Source organism: Nicotiana tabacum, chromosome 1 (assembly GCF_000715075.1).
Source record: "Nicotiana tabacum cultivar K326 chromosome 1, ASM71507v2, whole genome shotgun sequence".
In the NCBI taxonomy this organism is placed as follows: Eukaryota; Viridiplantae; Streptophyta; class Magnoliopsida; order Solanales; family Solanaceae; genus Nicotiana; species Nicotiana tabacum.
The window spans coordinates 56,532,182-56,553,291 of record NC_134080.1 but is presented as its reverse complement, the minus strand read 5'-3'; the positions used below and the strand labels follow the sequence as shown (position 1 = coordinate 56,553,291).

The 21,110-nt window shown below is 37.0% G+C and overlaps 2 protein-coding genes across 3 annotated transcripts; one reads left to right on the top strand and one right to left on the bottom strand.

The window, feature by feature from the left end:
- Positions 1-1,292: 1,292 nt before the first annotated feature.
- Positions 1,293-8,853, top strand: LOC107774460 (ferrochelatase-2, chloroplastic). Its single transcript, XM_016593987.2, has 9 exons — positions 1,293-1,520; positions 2,120-2,453; positions 2,570-2,713; positions 2,826-2,927; positions 5,523-5,626; positions 5,768-5,894; positions 6,042-6,194; positions 6,848-6,948; positions 8,245-8,853. The coding sequence occupies exons 1-9, from the start codon at positions 1,438-1,440 to the stop codon at positions 8,558-8,560; spliced, it is 1,464 nt and encodes a 487-aa protein (XP_016449473.1). The 5' UTR covers positions 1,293-1,437; the 3' UTR covers positions 8,561-8,853.
- A 672-nt stretch (positions 8,854-9,525) lies between these two features.
- On the bottom strand, positions 9,526-14,976 carry LOC107774459 (uncharacterized). 2 transcript variants are annotated; one of them, XM_016593984.2, is made up of 3 exons: positions 14,837-14,976; positions 13,635-13,822; positions 9,526-10,012 (listed from the first exon to the last, which is right to left on the bottom strand). In XM_016593984.2, the coding sequence occupies exons 2-3, from the start codon at positions 13,814-13,816 to the stop codon at positions 9,826-9,828; spliced, it is 369 nt and encodes a 122-aa protein (XP_016449470.1). In that variant the 5' UTR covers positions 13,817-13,822; positions 14,837-14,976; the 3' UTR covers positions 9,526-9,825. The 2 variants fall into 2 exon arrangements, with proteins under 2 accessions (XP_016449470.1, XP_016449471.1); XM_016593985.2 differs by having other exon boundaries at positions 13,635-13,843; positions 14,837-14,967.
- Between the last annotated feature and the right edge of the window lie 6,134 nt (positions 14,977-21,110).

Sequence of the window (21,110 nt, the reverse complement as noted above, 5' to 3'; positions counted from 1 at the left end):
CCTTCATTGGCGAAGCACCTATCTATTCTTTCCAGGATTAGAGAAGTTCTATTACTGTACCTTTTATTAGTCCAAGTGTATTTACTTCTTTTATAGCCTAGGTCCAAAAGGTTACACTCATTTATATAGTTCCAGAACAGATTGTTGCGGCTGAGGGTTATGGGATTGCCCCCAAATTTATCCATGGCCTTTAAGACTTCATTGAAGTCTCCTCCTACAAACCAGTTGGTTGTGAGGTTTTTTGATATTGTGATTAGGTTCTCCCATAGGAGTGTCCTATTAGCTGAAATATTACTAGCGTAGATAACAGAGAAGAGCCATGGAGGGTGGTTGGGACTTACCTTTGCCATTGCATGGATGCCTTAGGGGGTAATGGCCACTTTTTCAACTGCCACATACTCTTCTTTCCACATGAACATTATTCCTCCAGAGAGCCCTACTGCCGAAGACCGGATGATCATATCAAATTGGAGCTCTTGAGCCAGTTTCTGGTGGTCTGCCATTTTAGTTTCAAGTAGAACAAACATACTTGGCTTGTGCATTTTTACCATTTCTAAACAGTGCCTCTTGAATTCGGCATTGTTTCCCCCCTAACATTCCATATGATGTAACTCATATGGCACGTCGTTGGAGGTGGGAGGATTTCCTCTTGAGACTCAGCACTGGGGTTAGATTTAGTAAGGGCTTGATGGGGTCGTAGGTTTGGATGGAGACCAGACTTATTCTACACTTGACCATCGTTCCAGGACAGAGAACAACTATCACCTTGCTGGTTTCTGTGCTGAACTTTATCGCTCTCACTGAGTTCAGGAGGAGCAAGTTCGTTCGTGGTGTGGCATAGGTTACTCCCTCTTCCTCTAGGGCATTTTTCTTCTCGAGGATTTCCAGGGCTTTGGAGATTCCTTTTTTGATGTTGTGGAGAGGGGGCAAAGTGCTCTTTTCTCTCTTGGAGCAGAAGATGATGGATTGTGTTGAGTCTGATGGACGATCATTACGAAATAATACATTGCTAATGCTAAGTTTTATACAAGTTATTAATTAATATCCCATAAAGTGAAAAGAAAAAGTGATAGGTGGGTTTGGCGCGGGTTTCGTTAGAAGTTTCAATCGATTGGGTCCCTTTGCCCAACTACCAGTTGAGGAGGAAGAAGAAGAAAAGTCTAAGCATTAGTGTTAGGTGTACTTGCTTCTTTCTTCCATTAGCGCCTCCAATTAGGAAACACGTCTTCATTATTCCCTTTCCCTTTGACTGTTCTCTTTATTTATTCATATATACACGCAATCCCTTTTCTCTCCATCCAATAATTTCCCATAAACCCTATATTTCTCATAACCTTTCTCTATATTTTATAAGCAACCCCCCTTTCAATATTACCATTTGACCCAAATCTTCACTAAAAAAAATCTCCTCTTTTTTTCCCCTTTAGAATTTTGATCATGGAAGCAGGGACGATCTCTCGGCTTCTTCAACCAATGAAGCAAAGTTCAAACCCTTCCAATTTCAGCTCCAACTCTTCGATGTAAGCTTTTATGCGTCATTCTTTTTTTTTTTTGGTTGGAATTTCATTTTATTTTTATATGGTCTTATGTGAGTCGGTGTCTAAATTTTGATATCAAGAAGCTGATCATTGTCAATTGTATGGGTTTGGTCTCATGATTTATTAGCTAGATTATTTAATCAATTGTATGTCAACTGTTTGAAAACTCAGAATCCTGTTGAAAGATGCTCTTTTTTTTTCTTTTTGCTGCTGGGATTAATTTTCTGACGATTTGAGTTTTCGTAGGAGATTAAAGTCGTATAGTACTGATTTCACATACATATGAAGAAATTGTTGGTTTTACACTAATTTGAATACAATTTAATCATGTGAAGTAATTGCTTCTTGTACAAAAATTTAGATTTTACTCTTAACTTATGCAACTTAACTCTTAACATATGCAACATATTAGGGGTAATTTAATAAAGGGAGTGTATCAACTACAAAGTCATAGAACTTTAATTGGAGAAAAGAACCACTTTCTGTTTGAGAGAGCATTTTCATTCTCAAAACTAATGTTTGCCTATAAGAAGTAATGTGAGTCCCGCTGTAACTCATATCGCAAGTCTCTGTCTTGGCAGGTTCTGCCCTCGGACAAGGTTAATGCCTGCTTGCCATGTGTCACATGGTGGACGAGAAATGAATCCTACCGAGCAGGAATTATCTCTGGTTTTATCTTCAGAAAATAAGAAGAGCAGTGTATTTGGTGGATTGTCTTTACATCGTCCAGTGCACAAGAGAGATCCAGTCGGCAAAATGTTTTGTTCTGTCGGGGCGTATACATATCCCGGGAGCATTGCTGAATCTCCTTCACAGACAACTGAAGAAAAGATTGGGGTGCTACTTTTGAATCTTGGAGGACCAGACACGCTTCACGATGTTCAGCCTTTCTTGTTCAACTTATTTGCTGACCCTGTATGCTAGCAATCAGTCTAATTCCCTTGTTTCTTCTAAGCTGAAGATGTTGAACAGCTAAGTCAGATTTGTTTGTGGTTATGCCTAATGGTATCATTGTTTTTTTTGGTGGGCAGGATATTATACGTCTCCCTAGATTATTCCGATTTCTCCAGCGCCCATTAGCACAACTCATTTCTGTTCTCAGAGCCCCGAAGAGTAAGGAAGGGTACGCTGCAATTGGAGGCGGTTCCCCTTTACGAAAGATAACAGACGAGCAGGTAAAAAAAACCTCTGTTTTACTTTTGGTATTACATGATAAAAAGCTCTCTTTTCCATCTATGGTGGTGTCGTTTTCAACATGTTATAACCCTCTTAAGCTCACTATTATAGGCTAGCGCGCTAAAAATGGCACTAGAAACAAAGGAAGTTCCTGCAAATGTCTATGTTGCAATGCGATACTGGCACCCATTCACCGAGGAAGCTGTTCACCAGGTAGGTCTAAAATGCCTACTTTTTTTCCTTTAGCAGTTACATCTGTTTATTTCTTGATCAACTCTTTGATGTTGTCTATGTCTTCTCTCATGTGTTTAGATTTATATCTAGCCAAGTTGAACTGGTAATGGCTTGCATTTGTTCTTTTTCCTCGTTTTCATGTCAATATGCATGTATTGTAGTTGCTCTTTAAAAAAATCCCCTTGATATTTCAATTAAGTCCGACTTGTGTTAAGAGTTTGTATATGGGCAGAACTTCAAGAGAACCACCTAGATATGAACACTGAAAAATGTTAGCCATCCTATTATTAAGTAAGAACACAGATTTCCCCACAGGGCTTTGGTCTAGTGGTAAGAGCACAACACGTGATGTGGGTTAGGCGCACGGCACGTGTTTGAACACCATGTCAAACAAAAGCTCGGTATTTAAGTGGAGAAGGGTAGAGGGGTGGGCCCATTATCAGCTAAGTTTCGAACTATCGAGTGCCTAACTACGACTTTAATTTTGGCGATGGTAATGATGGAAATGATTTTGGTATTAGACTAGTTAGAAAGGGGAGGGCCAGCTGTCTAGACTGCATTTCAGGAGTTTGAAGACCATCCAAATTCAACCAAATCTACAACCCCGGTCCTCGATATTGAGCTTCCGAAAGGGGTGCTTGCTGGAGCAACTCAACGAGATGTGGGGCTCAATTCCCGCTAAGCCTCATCCTAGTAGGTTTTTCATGTCTGTGCCAATGGGCCAGCTAAACTTTGTAAATGATTTTTTCCTATCTAGAGAGAGGGAACTTCAATTTCTTAAGAAGAGCCGAGACAACTCAAGTTTGGTTCTGGAGCCGAGGCCATGCACTCCATTGGTCCTGGGGAATTTCTCAGTCGTTGGAAGAAAGTAAGACTAAAGAATTACCAATAATAGAGGAAATAATTCTGAATGATAGAACAAAAATTTGTAGGATCTTAAGATCATATCTTTTTGTCCTATGAGTCCTTATCAAAAAAATGTCTTTTTGCCCTATGGCTGTTGAGTGTTTCTTCTCTTCAATGTTTTTGTTTAGATTTATGATAGAAGTGGTCCTTATTTTTCTGGAACCTGTAGCTCATCTGCTGCCAATTCATTTGTAATTTACGGTATAATGAATGTAAACAACGGTATACCTTTTGGCCCATCCTTTTCCATTTATGTTTATGCATAACCTGTATTACATGTTTTTCAAGTGTATATCTTTAGAATGGATTTTCACTAATTTCAACTTTTCTTGTAGTTATGCAAGTGTAGATAGGTAAGTTTTCTTTTTTCTTCTTCTAGTCTTATAAAGTTCTTTCTTCAAGAAATCTTATAAAGTTCTTTCTTCAAAAAATCTTATAAAGTTCTTATGATTTTACACTTAAACCTGGGATCCTAAAGCAATCCAAATCAGGATTTGATCCTAGAAAAAAAAAATTCTTCTTGAATGAGTTATTTTGAAGAAATTTTTGTTGGGAAAAGTGGCAAATTAAAGATATATAATAGACGACATTTTTAGTGAATGGATGTCTATCGAATTTGATTTTTGGTAGCTCACCGCCCTCTCCTTCACTTTACACCCAAAGGGAATATAATAAACATAAGAAAGAAGGAAAGAACACCTCTCTCGATCTCCAACCCTTATAGAGTTTTAGTGTAGGTAAATAGTAGAAGGCTTCTGCACTATATGCTTTTGTGTCGTCCTCATTATAATGAATATTCATTTTATAGGGGTACCTAAAGTAAATCAGTTGGACTCCTATCTTGTCGAGGAATGAGGATTATGATGATTACGTAATTTTCTACTCCTGTTTCAATTTAGATGACACACAATCCTTATTAGTCCGTTCCAAAAAGAATATCCTATTTCTACATTTGGAAATAATTCAACTTTAAACTCTTCATTTTACCAATTTTACCCTTAATGAGAAGCTTTTACAACCACACAAATGTCACGGTCTTGCAAAACTTTTACCCCTTAAGCTTTTAAGAGCACGAGTTTCAAAAGTCTTCTTTTTTTTTCTTCTTAAACTCCTTGCCGAGTCAAACTACCTCAACTAAATTGAAACGGAGAGAGTAGTAATTAAATCGGATGCTTTCACAATATTTTCTTAGCAATCAAGACAGATCTTCATATGCATACCAGTATGGAACCTACACTTTTAAGCTGTGTGGATAGAACCAGGGTGGGGGTAACCAACTGTTGGACATTGGATGTCTGTTTGCATAGCAAAGCCTTATTGATAATGCAGTGTATCCCTTAGTGATCTGTAATACACTCTCTCAGCTTTATCTAGTAAATACATATATATAGTACATGTTAGATGCTGATAATTCTGAAAATCACCAGCTGTTAATTTGAGATCCAATATTTTTTTTTCTTTCATATAAAAATCTCATGTGCTGAATGTCCTAGATGGTACATGCTTTATACATATATCCAAACCCAGCAGCAATCGTCCATTTTCGAAAGAAGGATCTGATTGAGCTGCTGGGATTGAATGGGCCCCAGAATCACTCATCTCCTGCGAATGCTAAAATTATGTAAATCTTCTCTTTGATCTGAATTTGTGTTCCCTGTTGTGCGGCAGATAAAAAGAGATGGGATTACGAAGCTCGTAGTGCTGCCTTTGTATCCTCAATATTCTATCTCTACAACTGGTTCGAGCGTCCGTGCCTTACAGAATATTTTCAAGTAATTCTTTCTTTTCAATTTGGTAACCGCACGTGTGGAATGTCATATTCTTTCTTAATGTTACATATATATTATTCCTCAATTCTAAATAATATATGAACTCCTTCATCAAAATAACGTATGAACTTTGCTTCCTTTCAGGGATGACTCTTATCTGTCTAGACTGCCAGTTGCTATCATTGAATCCTGGTACCAACGACAAGGCTACATCAAGTCCATGGCAGACTTGATTGAGAAGGAGTTGCATAATTTCTCCAACCCTGAGGAGGTAGATTATCTTATTATTCTTTAGTTGTATGGACTTAGTTCCTGTCCGTCATGTTTATACTTGTAATTGATGAACTCCTTTTTACTATTATTGAAACTGGGAGTAGCTACCGTGGCAACATAATGACAAGTTTTTGGATGATTTTAGGTCATGATTTTCTTTAGCGCCCATGGAGTGCCAGTTAGTTATGTTGAAGATGCTGGTGATCCGTATAGAGATCAGATGGAGGAGTGCATTTCCTTGATAATGAATGAGCTGAAAGCTAGAGGAACTAACAATCATCATACCTTGGCTTATCAGGTTTGTCATTGGATCATGTTTTCTGCGTTACACGTTCTTGACATTCTATAATGCCATCTGCATTGAGCTCTCCCTTATGTGGCCATTGCATAAAGTTATTATAGATGATAGATTAGAAATAAATATAGATTCCACACTGTAATCAATCTACATCCAGTTGTGCTTATACTGATCAGTTCATGGCTAAGTTGGAAATAGTCCATGTTTTCCTCTTTAGTCTTTTCTGTATAGGGGTGGTGGTGGTTTTGGTTGTGTGTGTGTGGGGGGGGGGGGAACGGTGGGCTGGTGGGGTATTGAGAAAGAATAATTTTATCTTTGTCCCATGTTCTATTTTGGTTTTGTTGGGAAAGAGGGGGGGGGGGTGTGGACAGTGCGCTGGTGGATTTTGAGAAAGAATATTGATACCTTTGTCCCATGTTAGTTCTATTTTGTCAGTCCAAAAGGATGGCATTTTCCTAAAATTGCGAAACTTTCCCCCCAACAATTCTGATATTATTTCCAATTTGATATGGCATAGTTTCAACGATATCCATTATAACATATTATTCCTATACATGTAAAAGTTAACCAGGTCCATTACAATGCGAAGGATGGATTTTTCTTCCTGTTTGGTGTTGAATTTAATCTGATATAATTTTTTTTTGGCATTCTAGAGCCGAGTTGGACCTGTACAGTGGTTGAAACCATACACTGACGAAGTTCTTGTTGAGCTTGGCAAGAAAGGTGTAAAGTCTCTGTTGGCTGTTCCAGTAAGGTATACATCCTAGAGCCACCTGAATTTTCTGTTCTCAGTTTCGTGCAGCTCTTTTAATGTGGTGCGATCAAACTCAGTGTTAAGAATTTATTGGGCAATATTTTGTTAGGTTCACGTCCCAGTATTAGACTTACATAAAGCTATTTCCTTACATTTTGTTGGGTATTGTTTCAAGTCTATGATGGTTTCTAGCCAGACCCAATTTGCTGGAGATGTGATAGGAAAACCGCATGACTGATGGATGGTATTATCCCAATTCTGTAACATAACTTTAGGCATCTTTGCTAATGGAAGCTAACTTTTGTGCATATAAAGAGATTGAAAACTTAAGATGATTCAACCTAAGTTGCTCGGACACAGGTTGAAGTGTCCGAAACGGGTGCGGATCTAGAGGTCGGATCCTTCGAAGTGTTAATTATAAGATTCGGGGATACGGATACGGGTACGGGGATCCGGCTAAAAATAATTCTATATATATATATATATTATGAGAAATTTTGTGGAATACTTATGTATAGCTTGTAAAGTGTGGATTTCTTTTTTATTCCCAAGTTGTCGATAAGTAGTGAATTGATTTCCTAGATAAGATATGCTATTTTCTTCAAATTTACCCTAGTTTTGGTTTTGATTTCGGGAATCAAATTGTATCTCGGGAATCAAATTTTTTCTTCCGTCATGGTCAAAGTACTCAAAATTGTTTGACCAGATCCAGTACGAATCCCATACCCACACCCATACTAGTGTCATGTCGACACGGGTGTGGCACCTGAACTGCCGTGTCGGAGCAACTTAGGATTCAACTACAGAACTGAGATGCTACTTTCTTGACTTGTCAAAAGAAAGAAAAACAAATTAATAGCAGTGAGATGCTAACTGAGTACATTTCTCAAAATTCTCTGCAGTCTCATATTCTGGGTCAAGTTAAGCGAATCCTCGTTATGCTTTGAATCTTTGAACATTCATCAAATCTTTTGTTGGTAAGTTGGATATTTTAGGTCCTATAACTTATGAATTTCCGAGCACAGGAGCTGCATGCAGCTATCTAACATATGCCAAGCCAACCTTTGGTTTGAGTTACGTTATAGTTGTTGGAATTTGAAAAGGATCAAAATTTTGAAAATGTTAAGCACTTAAATTATCACCTGATTCAAAGTATTAAGCGCTTGCTTGTTGAATTGACAGTTAAATACTTCTTGTGTCTCTGTAGACTTTCTTAGTACTTGCACAAAGATATTTTTTCTCTTGGTTTTCTTATTGATATCTCAAATTAATGTATGCTTGCTATTGGAATTTCAGCTTTGTGAGTGAACACATAGAGACTCTTGAAGAGATTGATATGGAATACAAGGAATTAGCACTTGAATCAGGAATTGAAAATTGGGGTCGTGTTCCTGCTCTGAATTGCACCTCATCCTTCATAACTGATCTGGCAGATGCAGTTATTGAAGTATTGCCTTCGGCAATGGCAATGTCAACGTCCTCTGGCGCAGAGGAAGAAGTTGACAATGATCCAATGCAATATTTTATAAAAATGCTTTTTGGATCACTATTAGCATTCGTTTTTCTGTTCTCACCAAAGATGGTATCGGCTTTTAGGAAGAACATCCTTTAGGGAGGACAAACACTCCTTTTCAGAATGGCTGAAAGATTAGTACAGACTACAGAGAGCAAGAAGCGATATTTCATATTTGTGGCGCCACCTGAAAGTTTCTTAATTTTGTGAGCAATTTACAAGTTTTGTTCTAATTAAATATATTAGACATTACTTTTGTTAGAATGGATACAACAGTTTTGAAGTGCTAATATTCTGTTTTGGGCTCGGTACTTGTACATAGAACATGCACAAATCAGAAATACAAAAATCTCTGTGGCCTTGGGTTTCGACCCATTAGAAGTTGTCTTGTATTTTTCTCTAAACCTATGGACTATCTTCTATTATACAATAATTTTTTTTGGGTTAAGCATTTATAAGGAAACTTGCAAGGACAAATTAATTAGCACGGATTCAAGCTGTGGAAACTATTACTTCTAAATATGCAAGGTAAGCTTAATGTGGTCTAGCTTTCCTCATACCTATAAACGTGCATAGTGGAAGCTTAGTGCTGAACTTTAGTAAAGCATCTCTGTAATCAGTAAATGAGGTGGCGATTTTTAATGTGAATATGAGCCTTAAGATCAATTTTCTTGCCAGCTTATGCCCTTAAATTGAAACTGTGATAAACTAAAGCAGGCCTAAAATAGTCATCCACTACCTAGCAACTAGTACCCAATCGGAGTTCATTTGAAGGGCATATGATCCAAGATGCTCTTAAACTATCCAAAAAATCTTAATTAGGTGCTCTCCTAGTCAAAACTCACGAACAAAGTCTTGAACTCCCTCTGTCCCAGACCTTATACGTACATGATTTAAGGACAATTAAAGCCTCAAATTCCCAGAGAGATGGCAAGAGTTGAACCAGATCTGCGAGTTTGTCATCTGTCAAACCAAACAATTTGGTAACATCACTCTCAAGATACAATCTCTAGTTCAGCGAAAACTTCTCTTTTCAGTTAAACAGCTTTAACTTTAAGACAGCGTTAAAGAAAGCCGCACAGGAATTATTTTGATTCCAGAGGAAAATAAACATATAGAAGCAACAATAATCGCACAATACATGCTTGATGCCGCCTTATTGAAGCACGTATATTACTCCTAACTCAGCCTTTGAAATCTTTAGCAGAAGGCTCATCCTCTGCGTACATTGTACTTGCTAAACATGAAAATTGAAAATCTGTATCTCGCTGATACGTGTTATCCCGCTCAAAGTAGAGATTGACAATGACCTTTTATCAACAGTGACATAAGTCATTCCTTTGAAACCTAATACTTGGAGACATTCAGACATAATAACCAGTAATCGTGAACCCTCGTCCTATGATCTCCCCAGCACAAAACCAAGCAAAACATTCAAGGCCAAAAAGAGCAGCAATGCCAGCATCCTCGATTTTCAGCTCCTGTCTGTGCTTCCATAAGTGCTTGACATCATCAAGTTCCTTCCAGAATGCTTGATAACGGCCAGGAATACTGTCCCAAGAAGCAGACAGATCATTAGTACAAGATGAATGTGAAGGAATAAACTGAACAGGTTTTCTATCAGGTGACACAAAGAAGCTCAAGTTTTAACCTTTCCGCTCTGACATCATCCAACAACTATGTCTATAATATAGAGAGAAGCACAAAAGTATTTGCAACGATTATCAAAGGCGAAAAGCGCAAAAAAAACCTAAGGTCCGTTGGGGCTTTAAGCGTAAAGTGCAAATAAAGTGTGGGCTTTAATGAAAAAAGGCGCAACTAGAGAAAAAGTAAAAATATGTATATGTAGTCCAAGACTAATAATTATAAACATTAATAACAAATATATGGACAAAGAAATTTAAAAAAAAAATACGATAAAGTGAAATATCAATTGTTTAATATCGCCTTTTCAGGATTACACTCATGGGCAAGAAAAAGTATGCCTTAGAGCCTTGATGCGACACTAAAGCTCGTACAAAGCGAGGCGAAGCGCTAAACATATTTCAAGCCTCACTTCAAGGCTTAAGCGCGCCTTTGACTACACTGCGATTAACTATGCCAAACTGGAAGCAGAGTTAATCTTTTCTCCCAGCAAACCAACAAAAGCTTTCACGAAATGATTAGGGCACATATAAATACTCATTTTCCACTTTCAAGAATCCAAATCATCACACAAATCAAATCTAAACAATTCCATGTCATATTCCCCCGCAAACCAAAACCATATACAAAATTCCAACAAGTAAATATCATCTTCTAGAATAAAATTCAATTACATAAGAGGAACTAAGTCCAATCAACACATCACGGTGAACAGGAAAGCGAGAGCTCAAGCATCATTCCACTAAATGGCTCAAGTAGTTTAATAAGTAGCATATGAATTAGAGATAGTTACCTTTCTCTCAAAATTTGGTACACTCACTAAACATTTAATGGCAGTAAGTACAGCAGACAGGCAGTAGAATTTGTCCGACTTTGACCAATGAGTATATCAGAAACCTTCTTTTCTTTTCAGATATATAAAATCAAGTAACAACAGGTAGGATGGTGCTAAACCATCAAAGAGTAACATTCAATAACTCACCCTTGCTAAGTCATCAACAAGTTAGAGTAGAGCCATAATATAACATTCCTAGAGAAAACAAGAGCAAAATCTCTGGAGGTATCTTATTAGCACATACACAAGACTTTTTCTTTCCCTCCATTCTGAACTCAATCTGAAGTCAAAAACCCAAAGTCAAACAAGAGTAGCTGCCTAGGAGCTAGCAGAAAAACACTGACCTCATCTAGTGTAATTCAAAAGGAAAAGCTCAGGGAAAAAAGAAAATACTTCTAGGTATGCATACTTCTCCAAGAAACCGCAGCAGGTTAGAAATTGGAATCGAGATACTTAAAGGCGTTTGGACAATATTTGGTTGAAGTTGAAAAAACAGTATTTGAAGTTGAAAGAAAGTATCTGGAAAAATCTTCAAGAATTTCCTTCTCTGGGTAAATTGTACATTAAATTCACTGTTAACAAAAATATCCCAGACGTTTCTCCAGGATACTGCACTATTCATACAGAAGAGGTAGATCACTTTCAAGTCAGATACAAGATCAACTGACCATGCCCGAATCAATGGCCTACACAGTACACAAGTTACAAATTAAAGAGTAACAACCAATAATCAGAAAAGTGAATTTACAACATGATGCCTGCTATTTTACTAACCAACACTTCTTCCCATATCTTTTCACTTTTTTGGCATCTCTTCCGCAGACTTAGCGTCATCATGTCCAGATGTTTAGCTAGTATCTAAGCAACCCAAAATTCATGTTTAGTCTAGATTTTGACAATTCTACGATAATACTACAACAACAACTACACCTGAGTCCCAAATGATTCGGGGTGGGCTATATGAATCTTCACAGATAATTCCACAATAATGTCCTAACTTCTTTTTATGACGATGGTATCCGGACCAGCTTGCGTATACCTCGACTATTCCATTCGGCTACTTGCTACCTCCCACCCGCACAATTACCTATAGCATTGCCCACCAAGACTTAGGCGGATGGCCGGATGGGAAGAAATCACCTAATGTTTGAACCTGAGACCTCATGATTCTCCTCCCAGTTCATTGACCATCAGGCCACACCCTTGATAATAATAAACTAAATAACATTCCTATAGGTTCTTGTCCTAATAAACACCCCTTCTTCTCTAAAATAGACTTGCACTTCGAACAAATAAAATATCTTGTGCATATCGAAATTTTCCCCTTTCATGCAATGAAAGTTTAACATACCTATTTTTGAGAAGAAAAAAAATAGGTATGTTAAAAATAGAAAGTTTAACATATCTATTAAAAAGAAACACTTTAATAACTTAAGCAACTATAATAAAAAAAAAATTATGCAAATATAATAATTGCAGGTTAAATGAAGCAAATGTCATAAGTTTTCCCCTTACAAAAAAAGAGGCTTTACGTACATGAAATTTTTTATAACCACGAGGCATTTTGCATTTTTTTGATAACGACAGGAAGCATTATGTATTACTGGCTTCACTAGAGAAAAGGTATCTAAACTTTAGAGACCAACTCTAATTTCCAAATAAGACATTTTCCTCACAATCATTCAAATAAATTCATTTTGTTATCCTTTTATGTTTTCAATTTCACTTGGGAAATCCACTGTGTTTTCTATTCTTCAATTTCTTTTTCACTTTCTTTAGTTTGTCTAAGAACCATTTACTGTACTTTTTCAGCCGTATCAGAATATTTTTTTCTTTAGCATTGTGTTATAACTGAGAAATCCCCGAGGGCTTGTGGCACACGATACGAAGTTTGATGGATAACGGGCCCGTTCCTCCACCCTTCTCCAATTAAATACTAGGTTTTCGTTTGATGCAGAGTTTGAACTCGAGATTTGCGCTATTTATTCCCTAACATTCAGTAGTTGAAGTTGATTTTTATTCTTCATCTCCACGGCCTGCTATTACTACTTCTAATGAGCTACTATTTCAATCTCAAGTACATAACAATTCAATTTTTTCTCTTGACAAGTCGGCTGCGTTAAATCAACTAGTATATTGACAAAATCACCAAAATCATAAACTAATCACCCATTTTTTTCTAGGTGGACTAAAATTTCATGTTTAAAATTTTTATAGGTCCATGAATGACCAAGTCGAGGATTCATAACCTTGGTGTTTGTTTTTTTGAGAAGGATCTTTGTGTTGGTTTCTTCAACTTAATCAGATAGCAGAAAGTTGATAAATGTTCTTCCACTTTATGAGCAAGGGAAGTTACCCCTCGACTATAAACAAGTGATTTTTGAATCACGGGCCATTTAGGTTCTGAATGAGAGGATAGAACAAGAAAAATATACAACTACAAGATGCTGAGCAGCTTGCAGTCTGAGCCCTATAGCCCCAAAGGTAACCTAGCTACCCCCAACTTGTGACTAACAAGAAAAAAGAGTCAGGAAAATGATCCAACACTTCCTACACCCATAACATCAAAAACTCTATGGACGGGTAAGGTGAAGAACAACAAACATCTCTAACTACCTCACAAGAAACATCTCTAACTACCTCAAAAGACTAAGTATCCCATACATAAAAGGACAAAAGTTCTGAATAACAAACCTAGCTAAGCGAGTGTAGAATACTTGTTTTGCCAAATGCTGGCATTTCTCCACAGTAGGTGGCTCTTGAATATATTGCTTGTTCTGTTCCAATGTCTGCTTGTAGTATGCACATCCATGCTTGGTCAAGAACTTTGAAGCTTCAACAGCCTTTGCTTTCACTATAGGTAGTTTTGAAGCCATAGTTCCCTAATCAACACATAATAGACACTGTGAAAAACAACGTCACCAGTGTTACCGAAGGAGAAGAGCGTAGAAAAGTGCAAAAATCTGCCAGGGATCTGAGTGCAAAGTGCAATTATGGAGTGTGCTTTAGCGAAGAATTGCTCTGATAAGCATAGATGTGATCAAACTAAAAAGAGCTATACACTTTTAAAAAAAAACAATTATAACGAAAAAAATAAAATTGTATTTCAAGTGAGATATAGGAAAGCAAAACTAGGTCAATCAAGTTCAAATCCATTTTAAAAACTGATTCGAATGCAAAAAAAAAAAAAAAAAAAAAAAAAAAAATCCCAGCTACTTTTCTTATACTAAATATCCAATCGTATACATCTAATCACAATACATTTATCCATAACTTGTTTAAATATTAATTCATCACCTTTGTAGAGATGTTTACTGTTAACTGTTAAGTAATGCCTTCTTCAAAATAGAGATACCTTAGCGCCATGGTGCCTTTGTTAAAGAGCCACTTAAGCAAAGTCAAGCGCCCAACCTACATTACATGTACCTAGCTTCACAGCTCAAACGCACTTCAAGCCACTATTTAATACGTAATTACTAATAATCATCACTAGACTTTGAAGTGACTAGCATCTGAATGACAAGCACCATCAAGTAGTTCCTTCTGTTTATCTCAACATTAATAAGAAGCCTTTCCTATTAGGGGCAAGCCATTTAATTTAACTATTAAATACCCAACTCCTACACATTTTCCAACAGCAATTGATTAAGTCGAAATTATGAAAACTAAAATGAAATCTCCAGGGAATTTGGCTTCATAAGCGAGGGACGTCACATTTCTACATCGCGCATGGAGCAGCTTACAAGTTTTACTATTTTAATTTACCCTTTTAGAATTTCACATAATCTGAAATATCAATTGAAACATATAATTCAAAAAGACGCAAGATGATCAAGAATACAAGTAACCATAAGCAGAAAGAGAGAGACCCACAATATACAGAGTGAATCACTCACCTACAAAATTCAATGCTTCGTTGTGATGGGCTACTTCAGTTGCAGAGAGTGAGAGAAAAAGAGAAAATGGGGTTTTGATGAAGCTCAAATATATAATTGTTGCGGCTCAGCTATTCGGTTAAATTTGGCTCGGCGCCACTTAGAATTAATTACAAGTGGAGTTGCGCCTTGTTGGCGAATTATAACTAAGAACCCCTGAAGTTCCCCTCAGACGTAGAAATCTCCCTCAAGTTTAGGGACTGCTCAAAATTATCCTATGAGTCACTCTGTTTGAATGTACAAGTCAACAGAGTGCAGTGACGTAGAGGGGCGGGGAGAAGGGAAGACCCTTTACTCACTTTTTAAAGCAAAATTGCATTTTTTCTCATATTAATATGATAAAAAAATAAATATATATACTAGTTTTAGGATACGCGCGTCGCGTGTGTACTCGATTTCAGTGATAAAAATGACACAAATATTAATAACTATATGAGAGAGTTATAAAATAAAATCTTTAAATAATTTCCCAATCTCTTGAATATATATATATATATATATATATATATATATATATATATATTGATGCTATTAGCCAACTTAATGTCACACAAAAGTATTCTAATGCTTTATCTTTACTTTGATATGTGAGTTGTGCAATTAGTTTAGTAGCTCAGACAAAATTGAATAATATGTTGACTTGTACTCTAATATCATGCAACAATACTATATTTTTGATGGCCTTAAAACTAAATTCTATTTGTTTAAGTACCTCATATAAAATTCTATATTATTTGGTTTAATTATCTTACGGAGAATTTAATTGGATGAGTATTATTTTTGTATTTCTAGAAAGAAATAAAAAGATTGTCAAAAAAAAAGTAAGGTAGAAAATAAGTACTTCTATTATTATTATTATTATTATTATTATTATTATTATTATTATTATTTTGTTTTATTTTTTCATTTTTTTATCCAACATGAAGTGTATTGTGACGTCATATAATTCTCAAAAAGAAAAGGTCTATTAGCATTCATGTATATTAATGTGTATAAATAGTTAAGATATTGTTTATAACATTTACTTTTATCTACATACACATTTAAAAAAAAATTAAGTTAACTAATTAATATTTATTTGTTGATAATATTTTAGTGACACAAAATTGGTTGAGCGGATTGAATCTCATTTAGTCATGAATGATGTTGTTGATATATGTTCTCTTTCATCACATGAATGACTTTATCACGACCATATAGTTAATACTGATATTTACCACAAATTTTATAGTTATATCTCAATTAAAGAAAATAATTTAGTAAAATAATTTTACTTGTTTTCAAATTTTTTAATTCAAGTAAGAAAATATAATAAATAAAATTTATTGATTTTAAAGTTTTAAAATATTAGAAAATAAGTAAATGACCCTCGTTATTCTGATCTTATACTTAGACAAATAAGACATTTAAGAATAAGAGTGAAAATATTTCTATTTGATAAGAGAACATTTAAGTCAAAGCCTATTTTAATGTATCGTCTAGAATTATTTTAAATCTTTGGTGCTAGAAGTAATAAATTATAAAAGGAAATAATTTTTATAACTAAAATTTTGCTCGATTACATAGATATAGAATTTTGTACCTAATTTGAATAAGGAAACATTCCATATACAAAATTTTGTTTGATTTCAAAGTAGTAAATATTAGGAAAATGATTCAATTACTAATCCTAAATGTTAGAACATTAATTAAATGAATATTCCTAATAAAAATAGAATAATAATTAAAAGACTATTTTGTCTAGTGTGAACTCTATTTTTAAAGGATAAAAAAGACGAACGACATTTCGCTAATGGTCTTCGTGCTTTTAATATATATATATATATATATATATATATATATATATATATTGTAAAATATTGGTCAAACTTCACATAGTTTGACTCTCAAGAAGCGAAATGTGTTGTGATGACCGGATAAGTCATTTTTAGCTTTAGCCTTCATTTCTGTGTTCCGAGAACTCGAATAGCTCCGTTTAGCCTTCCTGGATTTGCATGCGCAGTCCGTGTCTTTTTTCGAAAAAATTTTATGTGAAAAATTGAAGAAAATGTGAAATTTTGCCTCAAAACTCATTTGAGTTGACTACGGTCAATATTTTGCGTAAACGGACCCAGATTTGTGTTTCGACAGTCCTGTGGGTCGGTATCGTGATTTGAAACTTGGGCGTATGCCGGAATCGAATTCGGAAGTCCCATAACTTGATTTAACATGATTTGTTGAAAATTAGTAATTTGAAGGTTTAAGAATTCCTAAGTTTGACCGTAGGTTGCCGAGTTCATATTTCGGTTTCAGAACTTGGTAGGGGTTCATTTCACTATTTATGACTTGTATGCAAAATTTGGTGCGAAATGGAGTTGATTTGGCGTGATTCGGACGTCCGGTTATAAATTTGCATATTCTTGAGTTTCCTTGAAAATATCATTCATTTTAATGTCCGATTCGTAATTTTAGGTGTTATTTTGATGTTTTGATTGCGCGATCAAGTTCATATGATGTTACTACACTTGTGTGCATGTGTTGGTTTGGAGTCCGAGAGGCTTGGGTGAGTTTCAGACAGGCTACAAAGTGATTTTGGACTTAGGCAATTGCTGGTTCTAAGTTTTCTAATATCTGGTGCATCCTTCTTCGCGATCCCGAAGCTACTCTCGCGATCGCGAAGAGTAACCTGAGCTGGGGTGGAATTTCCTCTATGCGAACGTGAGGCTTAGGTTGTGAACGTGAAGAAATGGTAGGATCACCCTTCGCGAATGCGACCAAAGCTACACAAACGCAATGGGTATGGGCCTGGAAGGGGGATCAACTGTGTGTTTTACGTGATCGCAATCGGAGGGTCGCTAACCCGACGGCCGGGGGCAGAGCCATCGCGAACACATAGGGCATCTTGCGAACGCGAAGGCCAATAGGGATGATGTGCTTCGCGATCGCATCAGGTCCTGCGCAAACGTGATGAAGACCTGACGCCAGTGATTTAAAATGTTCCAAAGACGAAATTTTCTTCATTTTTCACCATCCTAGAGACGATTTTGAAGAGAAATTTCATCCCCATTTTGTAGGTTAGTATAGTTTAACTCGTTTTCTTTCATTTCCGTCAACACCCATTGATTTCTAACCTTAATATATGCTCTTTCATGGTAGAAAGTTAGGGATTTGCATATAATTGGAGGTTTTGGTAAAATTGAGATTTAGACCTCAATTGAGGTCGTATTTCGAAATTAATCACATAATCGGGCTGGGGGTGAATGGGTAATTGGATTTTGGTCTCAGTCTTAGGTTTTGACTAAGCAGGCTGGGGGTTGAATCTCTTGACTTTTTTTGTGAAAAGTGTAAAGATCTTTAATTTATCTATTGTAATTGATTTTTCTAGCATTATTTGATGATATTAAATCGATTTTGGTTAGATTCGATTAGTTTGGAGCTGAATTTTAGAGGAAAGGCCCCGGTGAAGCTTTGATTTGATTGCAGAGCGAGGTAAGTGTTGGGTCTAACCTTGATTTGAGGGAATTAGGAACCCTTGACTATATGTTATGTGAATTACATATGTAACGACATATATGCGAGGTGACGAGTGTATATACGCCGTCAGAAAAATTGTTTCCATGCTTTCTCGTATTCCATGTCGTAACTGGTACATGCTTTAATTGCTTTCTATGCCGTAACTTGTTATTTGTCATTAATTATTTTTGTATTGAAATGTTCGTTCCTTCCATGACTCTATGATTAATTGCACTTGCCTTAATTTTCTTACTTGTACACTTTAACTGTCACATACTTGGCTTGTTTTGTTTCTCTTGTATTATTTGTAGCCTTCCTTTGATTAGTACATGAGTCCTATATTGTTTTGCTTTCATATTCTTTAATCATCGAGATTCTTGTAAATTGAGCTGTTGGGTTGATTCTATTTATTGAATTTGTTTATGGAACGGGTTGCACTTCGTAACGGTTGTTAAATAGTAGAATAATAGGGAATTTTTATTGATATGGTGGGATCGGGTTGCGTGCCGCAACGGTTGAGTACATGCAATTGATATTGATAAAATGTGATATGGTGAAATAAATGAGGATTATGATATTAGTTCTGATTATATGGTGGAATCGGGTTACGCGCCGCAACAGATTTTATATGTGATTTTTTATATTGATATGATGAAATAAGGGTGTGTGTACAGTGGGATCGGATTGCGTACCGCAACGGATTGTGTGTGTTGTACTCATTGTTGTATTGTGTTTTATATGATATTTTGAGGACTGATATCTGTGGATTCACTAATTTCGAGGGTTGAGTTTGTTTTCATTAGTTAACTATTTTATTATCATTTCCTGTTTTCTTTTCTTATTATTATTATTATACTGCCCGTCTTACCCTCGTCACTACTTCGTCGAGGTTAGACTCGGCACTTACAGAGTACATGGGGTCGATTGTACTCATACTATACTCTACACTTCTTGTGCAGATATTGGAGTTGGTCCTAGTGGCGGTCAGTAGATTGCTCAGATCCAGTGCTTGACGGAGACTTGAGGTACAACCGCACAGCGTCGCAGCCTTGAAGTCCCCTTCTACATTACTCTAATTGTTTATTTCGTTTCAGACAGTTATGCTTTCATTCAGACTATTACTTGTAGTACTCCAGACGTTCGTGTACTTGTGACACCAGTTCTGGGATTGTATTTGGATATCGCCATTATTTTAGATTATTTATTCTAGTTCAGCTTATTTAATTATTTGTTTTTCATTTAATTTGAATTTTTAAAAATGGCTAATAACTATATATAGCATTGGCTTGCCTAGAAAATGAAATGTTAGGCGTCATCACGGTCCCGAGGTTGGGAATTCCGGGTCGTGCCGAGTTGGTATCAGAGCACTAGGTTGCGTAGGTCTCACGAGTCACGAGCAAGCTTAGTAGAGTCTGGAGGATCGGTAGAGGGATGTCTGTACTTATCTTCCAAAGGCTATGGAGTTTAGGAAAAATTTCACTTATTTCCTTCTCTATCGTGCGATTTTATTACATCATTGATGATTGATCCAATCTATTATTGTTCTCTCGCAGATGGCGAGAACACACATAACATCTGTAGCTAGAAATGAGCCGGAGCCCCCAGTGGCAGCTACTACCAAAGGCAGAGGTCGAGGACGGGGTGGGGGCAGAGGTAGAGCTCAACCTAGAACTCGAGCAGCAGCACCCGCAGTGGAGCCTTAGATTGATCATGAGGAGAAGGTTCCATCTCAGACCGTGCCCGTCGGACCAGCTCAGGTCCCCGAAAAGTTCATAGCCACTCTAGTGTTTTAGGACGCTCTAGTCCGTTTGGTGGGCCTTATGGAGAGCGTGGCCTAGACCGGTGCATTCTCGGTGGCACCAACTATCTCTCGGGCTAGGGGAGGAGCACAAACTCCCGCTGTTCACACCCCGGAGCAGGCGGCTCCCTTGTATCAGACTCCAGCAGCCCTGCCAGTTGGGGTGGTTCAGTCGATTATTGCGACATAGGCCAATGATAGGCCTGCTATGTCTTCTGAGGCCTTGTTGAGGTTGGATAAGTTTACCAATCTCTTTCCTGTTCATTTTAGTGGTGCACCTTCCAAGGACTCATAAGATTATCTGGACTGTTTCCATGAGGTGTTGCGCAATATGGGTATAGTTGATACCAATGGGGTCGACTTTGCAGTGTTTCAGATGACGGGTTCCTCCAAGAGATGATAGAGAGATTATATGTTGACTAGACCAGATGGTTCACCTGCACTTACCTGAGATCAATTTTCACAACTATTTCTAGAGAAGTTCATTCATGTCACTCTAAGAGAGGATTACCGCAGGCAGTTTGAGCGTCTTCAGCAGGGAAGCATGATTGTTACCCAGTATGAGACTCTATTTGTGGACCTATCTCGCCATGCCATTATCTTGCTCCCTACTGAGAGGGAGAGACTGAAGAGATTCATTGATGGGCTCAATTTCACTATTAGGCTACAGATGGCCAAGGAGACTGGAGATGACATTTCTTTCCAGAGGGTCGGAGATATTGCTAGGCGGATCGAGATGGTTCGTGGTCAAGAGAGAGGGCCGGTAGTTTCAGTGGTACCTCATATGGAGGCAGGGGTACCTTTGGCAGAGGCCATCCGCCCAGACTATTTCAGTTAGCGCTTCAGGCATCTCACAGTGCTTCCGAGAGTCGTGGTCCTTATGTATCTCATTCTGGGCAGCCTCCATACAGTGCACCATCAGCTCATATTAGTGCCTATCAGATG